Source organism: Amyelois transitella, chromosome 15, assembly GCF_032362555.1.
Source record: "Amyelois transitella isolate CPQ chromosome 15, ilAmyTran1.1, whole genome shotgun sequence".
NCBI lineage: Eukaryota > Metazoa > Arthropoda > Insecta > Lepidoptera > Pyralidae > Amyelois > Amyelois transitella.
This window is the reverse complement of record NC_083518.1, coordinates 1,173,259-1,180,148: the sequence shown is the minus strand read 5'-3', so window position 1 is coordinate 1,180,148 and position 6,890 is coordinate 1,173,259. Positions and strand designations below refer to the sequence as shown.

Below are 6,890 nucleotides of genomic sequence, written 5' to 3'. Positions count from 1 at the left end.
GGAATAAAACTCAAAAAATATGTGTGATAATTTTAATTAGTACCACCGTATAATTATGTAGATTTTTATTGGCAATGATAACTATTTATGTAGGTGTTACACTAATATAGTGTACGTTACATACAAAATAAATTACGTATTCATTTGTTAACACGTCAATAATGATGTCTCCAGACATGAAGGTATTCTTAAAAATTTAACAGTCAACTTTTATAACAAAAGCTATTGCTCAATGCATCAATCTAATTATAAAAATTACATAATAATGTTAAATTGCAAGATACAATTAAATTACTTGGTGGTGCAAGACTTATAAAATAAAATGAGTATTTTAATCAACTTAAAATGAATGCTTAAAACTTATTTACAAAATAACAACAATTTATTTATATAACTTTTGACGATTTTGCATTAAGCAGAACGAATGTCTCATATGAATTTTTCAAAGGGTATTATTTTTCTTTCACTTCTCTGTTCATCAACATTTTCTGTTCATATAATTATGTTATCAATTTGATTATTGACAGTCGTCAATTTCAATAAAAGTAAACATTATTTACATTTTTAAATCACTTCTAAAGTAGACATAATTCTACATCGCGTCATATACAAAGCAGATTTTGGCACTGCCGAGGAACACAATACTGTGTTCTGATACTTAGTCAGATCTCTAATGAGACTTCGAGTAACCAAAGATCAAGTAGCTAAATCATCCTGTCTTACATCTTTATCTAAACTGAGGTTTGCATAACATTGGTCTATATTTCCATTGCCGTCCTTGATGAGGGATTCGAAAATGGAGATTAAATTATCTAAGCCGATGAGATAACCGTCTTCATGGTTGCCGACTTTCCAGGCGGTACTGTGGTCAATATTGACGTTATCTGGTACAGAAACAGTCTTGGCGAAGTCGATCATCCATATAGATGCTTTTCGTTTATCGTGGACGAAGAGTAGAGAGCTGCCGATGAGTTCGTGAGTCTTGAAGAAGTGTGACCCTTGTAGAGTGGCTCGTATACTCTTCAACCTCTCCAGGTACCTCGGCTGGAATTATGAAAGAAAGTTGTTGAAAATAATGTAAATAAGCAGTTTTCAAATTATGTGTCGAATCAGGACATCAGGACACAGGATAACAATCTGTCTTGGATGACATTCCTACAATTTAAACAATGGATTTAATAAAACCAACAGGTTTATTAGATTTTGAAAATTAAAGAATCTTCATTACGAAATATTTCATTAACTAGTTAATTAATGACAAAATTAGTTAAATAGGCACTATAACAAGTATGTCGGATAACTTGTATATTCTGACATGATTATTTTTTCAAGTCATCTTTTAATTATAGTAATTCTCATGGCAAATACAAATACATCATCATTATCAGCTAAATAACTGATAAGCAATATATATTTAACCAATTAAAATAAATTTAAGAGGAGGCATTGCTCCTTGATAAAGAAATTATTTTATTGATGATAACGTAATATTTGTACGTCATTTGTGATGGAATCGTGATTTTTTGTATCATCACTTTGTTTAACTTTACTCTCAGAGATTAAAAAAATTAGATGTCATTAAGACAATTAGAGCTGGGCGGTTTGTTTATGAGAATTTGTTTCTTTAGAAAGAACAATAGATGTTTGCCATGAAAATATTAAATCATGGTGTTGTTTATAAGTGTAACTGTTTGAACAAATCAACCCTTGAAAATTGCCGGTGTCTTATATCCGAAAATCCTTAATTATTTTGTTGAACATTAAGTACAACTAAATAATTTAGCATGTTCAATATCTTTATGTAGATTTTTGTGAAATTTTATTAAAATTATAATTTTTTTAAATTTAGTGATATTCTAAAAAATATACTTAGAAATATTCATTCATTCATATATTCGTATAGTCACGTCTATATCCCTTGCGGGGTGGACAGAGCCAAAATAAGAATCCCTAGTTTATAAGCCTATCCCTTAGTCGCCTTTTATGACATCCATGGAAACGAGATGGAGTGGTCCTATATTTTGGTGCCGGGAACCACGTGGCATGAATTTAGAAAAAGCAACTTTTTTGTTACTCTGTGAAAACAAAAATGGCCTTTTTATGACGTACATAAATTCCCTTTTACTCATAAGATAGATCTAAAAATATATTATTGATTTCTACAATGCCACTGAAAATGTTTTAATCTGAGGCAACAAAAAAGTCTAAAGCTCATACCATTAATTATTAATACCTATCTTACAAAACTAACAAACTACTAACCAACTAACTAACTAACACTTACCACTGCATTAGAAAAATTGGTGGTGAACTCTTTGAATGCTTCAACTATCTGATCTCTAGTTTTTGTTGTTTTGAAATCTTTAGAGCTGGTTCCATCAGCTTTCTTCACGCCGTCAATTCTGAAGCCGAGGGTTGCTGTTGAGCTTATGGTCTCCCTCCAGATCATGTACCGTGGTTTTGTTACCCCCTTACTCCTGTGTTCTTCGTCTGACGGGGCCATAGGGTCTATTTGGATCATTTTCTCGTACATATCCTGAAATTCATATGAGTGAATTATTAGTTAATAATTATTAGTAGAGAAAATTATCCGACTGCTTTACATACATTTAGTCATATACACATATATCTCTTGCGGGGTAGACAGAGCCAACCCTTGAAAAGACTGACAGGCCACGTTCAGCTGTTTGGCTTAATGATAGAATTTAGATTTAAATTGTGACAGTTTGCTAGCCCATTGCCTAAAAGAGTCGGAATATTATAAGCCTATCCCTTAGTCGCCTTTTGCGACATCCGTGGTTAAAAGATGGAGTGATCCTTTTCTTTTTTGTATTGCTTCCGGGAACCACACGGTACATATATTTTACATCGAAAATATAATTCGATCTTAATCAACTATGTTTATACCCCGAGAGAGACAAACGTTCAACTATGAGTCAAAAAACACAGTAGAAAAGTGTGTCTGTATGTAATTTCCTTAACTATAATACTTAATTAGTGCCATAATAAACTATATCACGCGTACGAAGTCGCGGGACACAGCTCAACCATATAAACTTTGATATACATATAAACTTTGACGGCCTCTGTGGCGCAGCGGTAGTGCGCTTGTCTGTGACACCAGGTCAGGTCAGGTCCCGGGTTCGAATCCCGGCCAGGGCATGATAAGAAACGAACTTTCTCTGATTTGCCTGGGTCTTGGATGTTTATCTATATAAGTATTTATCATAAAATATAGTATCGTTGAGTTAGTATCTCGTAACACAAGTGTCGAACTTACTTCGAGGCTAACTCAATCTGTGTAATTTGTCCGGTTTATAATTATTTATTATTTATTTATTTATAAACTGACCAGAGAAAACGTTAATATCTACCTTTCTCAATTTAGTCTTCTCCTTGGCTTTGGCCAGTTCCTCCTCCAGATAAGTCCTGACTCCTATCTTGCAGTCCATAACGCAGGGGCAGTCGAAGTCACTCAGCAAGTCTTGGAGTTGAAGATACACTGCAGGTAATCGATTAAGGAAATATTTTGTGGTAACATTTAAAATTAACAGTTAAAAGGGTGTAGGAGATGAGATCATCAGTATATTTAGGAATTTTTCACAATTTGTTTTACATACATACATATGGTCACATCTATATCCCTTACGGGGTAGACAGAGCCAATAGTCTTGAAAAGACTGAATGGCCACGTTCAGCTATTTGGCTTAATGATAGAATTGAGATTCAAATAGTGATAGGTTGCTAGCCCATCGAGTGAGTGATTTACACACAAACTCTTATTTTCTTGTCGTCGTGATGTAATTCAATTTATAGCCGTTACATTTTGAGACCGATCTCTTACGGCCATCTTTTTTTTTTGGGAATTAAAGTTGTTCTTAGAAAAAAATCGTCACGAGAATCAGCTGCTTTAGTACTAAAACTACTTATTTTCTCTCTTATTTTTTCTTCTTACTTCTTCTTCCTGGCTATAGTTCCGGTTGCATCCTCAACACTCAGGAGAGGAGCCAGGGGTAAGCCCTTGATCATTGATCCTGGATTGGGTGAGTAAGGTTTCAGGTTCAACGAAGCTACTCCCATCTGAACTACATAGCCTTTGCAGGGGTAACTAATATAGGTATAATAATATAGACGTGATTATATGTATGTATGTATGTGTAAATCACACAACAAAGCTGTTGGAAATTCCTTTGTTTCTATATTAAAAACGATCTGAACATCATTTTATTTTGTAAAGGATACTTTCTCCATCTTCGCACGTGACTTGACCCTTGTACTCCGGAACGAAAGGCCGGAGGATGTCTTTCATCAGCAACTGTAAATAATGAACAATGAGATCAATAAAACTATCAATTGAAAGTAAAATTATAAAGTTTAAAAAACGTTAAAAACTATATAAAGTATTCCAAAAAATCTTTAAAAAAACTATAAACTAAACTAAAGATAAATATATACTAGTTTAAAGTAAAAATAAAACCAAGTAGACAAATAATTACAATGTACTTAATAACTGTGCTGTGTGGTTACCGGCAACAATAGAAAAAAGGATAGGACCACTCCATCTCTTTCCCATGGATGTCGTAAAAGGCGACTATGGGATAGTCTTATAAACTTGGAATTCTACTTTTAGGCGACAGGCTAGCAACTTGTCACTATTTGAATCTCAATTCTATCATTCAGCCAAACCGGTGAACGTCGCCTATCAGTCTTTTTAAGACTGTTGGCTCTGCCTACCCCGCAAGAGATATAGACGTGATTATATGCATGTACCTAATAACACAGATTTGATGCGCAAGTCTTATCTTTCTATTGTCAACATCTACATACTTAATTATATATTTACTAGCTGTACCCGCGACTTCGTACGCGTGGAATAGTTATTTTGGGCATCATTTATTTTTGCTAACAGCCTCATCAGCTTTATAAATTCTGATCACCATAAAACGGTTCTAGTGAGTTAATCTTAAAAGATAGACATATACTGTCGTGGACATTTTTTTAGATTATTTTAAGAGGAATAATTCTTTTATACATGTATTTTTTGTATCTTGAACCGTTTTCGCAGCGCACGCAACGGAACGGAAAGGAACGTTCAATTTAGTCTGTTTGATTCAGTAAAACCTAAGTCGTAGGAAGTCGGCCACACGCCGCACGGGCACTTACGGTGTAGACAGAGCATCAGTTTATACAAAAAAAGAGGCCGCGTTCATAATGACATGTATATTATGCCAAAAATAAACTTCGACAACCTAACCTAGAATTGTTTAGCTGGGTTTTCAAAATACTTTTTAATGTTCATTTTAACCTACTGAACTTTCGGTTACAAATTAGTTTCTAGTTTCTAAACATAATATGGTAGTGTAAACGCCAAAAAAGTAATGATTTATGAATGTCATAGCAAACGAACGCCTGTTGGACAATAAAACACAAAGACATACATATAAGCAAGACTATATTCCTCACGGGGTGGCCAGAGCCAAGTTTTGACAAAACTGAATGGCCACGTTCAGCTATTTGGCTTAATGATAGAATTGAGGTTCAAGTAGTGACAGGGTGATAGCCCATCGCCTAAAAGTATAATACCAAGTTTATAAGCCTATCCCTTAGTCGCCTTTTACGATATCAATGAGAAAAAGACGGAGTGGTCCTATTCTTTTTTCTATGGGTGCCGGGCGGTTACTTTGACAGCATGTAAAGTTTCAATACATGACTTAATTTTGCTCATTGATTTTACAATTATTTTGGTAAGAATTTGTTTCTAAAGTAGTAAATAAGACTACAAATATTATACATATAATATTATAAAGCTGAAGAGTTTGTTTGAACGCGCTAATCTCAGGAACTACTGGTTCGAATTGAAAAATTATTTTTGTGTTGAATAGACCATTTATCGAGGAAAGCTTTAGGCTATTTAACATCACGCTGCAACTATTTGGAGCGAAAAAATGAAAAATGTGAAAAAAACGGGGGAAAATATTCATCCTTGAGGGCTTCAATGATGCCTAAAATAACTATTCCACGCGGACGAAGTCGCGGGCAGTGCTAGCTTATTAATATATTTGAGAATATGTTCTTAACAAGGAATTGGAAATGGTGATCATTTAAAAAAAAAACATGTAATTAGGCGTAGAAATTCTCAAGCAAAAACTAATGAGTAACATCACAAAAGAGAATATAAATAACTTTTCAAAATAATGTATAATACACAACACATTTTTATTTCGCCTTCTTGTCACGTAGGTACATATACCCTAATCATAGTTCATTGAACTTGAAAACTGCGTAGCAATTATAATGTTTTTATTTTATTTATTTCATTCACTCTACTTAATTAGTAGTACTTAGTTTCATCATATACATACTAATTCATACATACATACATGTATCCCTTGCGGGGTAGACAAAGCCCAAAGTCTTATAAAGACTGAAAGACCACGTACTGCTGTATAGCTGTATTATGGCACTGAGATTCAAATAGCGACAGGTAGCCCATTCCCTACAAGAGGAATTTCAAGTTTTCAAGCATATCTCTTAGTCGCCTTTCACGACATCCATGGGAAAATATGATACGCTATGATAAATAGGATAAGATATATACAAAGTGAGGAAATGTGCATATCCAGGTAACTAGATCTGTAATCATGAGTCAATATAGGTTAGGTTTACCTGCAAAGGTTGCGGAGGTCAGTCGGGAGTCGTTTCGCGTTAAAACCTGACTCACCCACTCCAAGATCGTGGTTTTAGGCGCAATCAGATTTCTTTCCAAGGAGAATGGACTATAAGTCTCACAATTATATATTTAAACTTGCTGTGCCCGCGACTTCGTCCGCGTGGAATAGTTATTTTGGACATCATTGAAGCACTCAAGGATGAATAATGTTCCCCGTTTT

At 34.3% G+C, this 6,890-nt stretch overlaps 1 protein-coding gene across 2 annotated transcripts in view; it reads right to left on the bottom strand.

The window, feature by feature from the left end:
* Nucleotides 1-24: 24 nt before the first annotated feature.
* LOC106136499 (inositol-trisphosphate 3-kinase B) overlaps nucleotides 25-6,890 on the bottom strand; it is a 62,442-nt gene continuing 55,576 nt past the window's right edge. For both annotated transcript variants that reach the window (XM_060948086.1, XM_060948085.1), the window contains exons 3-6: nucleotides 4,243-4,315; nucleotides 3,375-3,502; nucleotides 2,285-2,536; nucleotides 25-1,044 (exon numbers count right to left, since the gene is read on the bottom strand). In XM_060948086.1, the coding sequence (XP_060804069.1) occupies nucleotides 697-1,044; nucleotides 2,285-2,536; nucleotides 3,375-3,502; nucleotides 4,243-4,315 (801 nt within the window). In that variant the 3' untranslated portion in view covers nucleotides 25-696. The remainder of the gene's footprint in view (nucleotides 1,045-2,284; nucleotides 2,537-3,374; nucleotides 3,503-4,242; nucleotides 4,316-6,890) is intronic.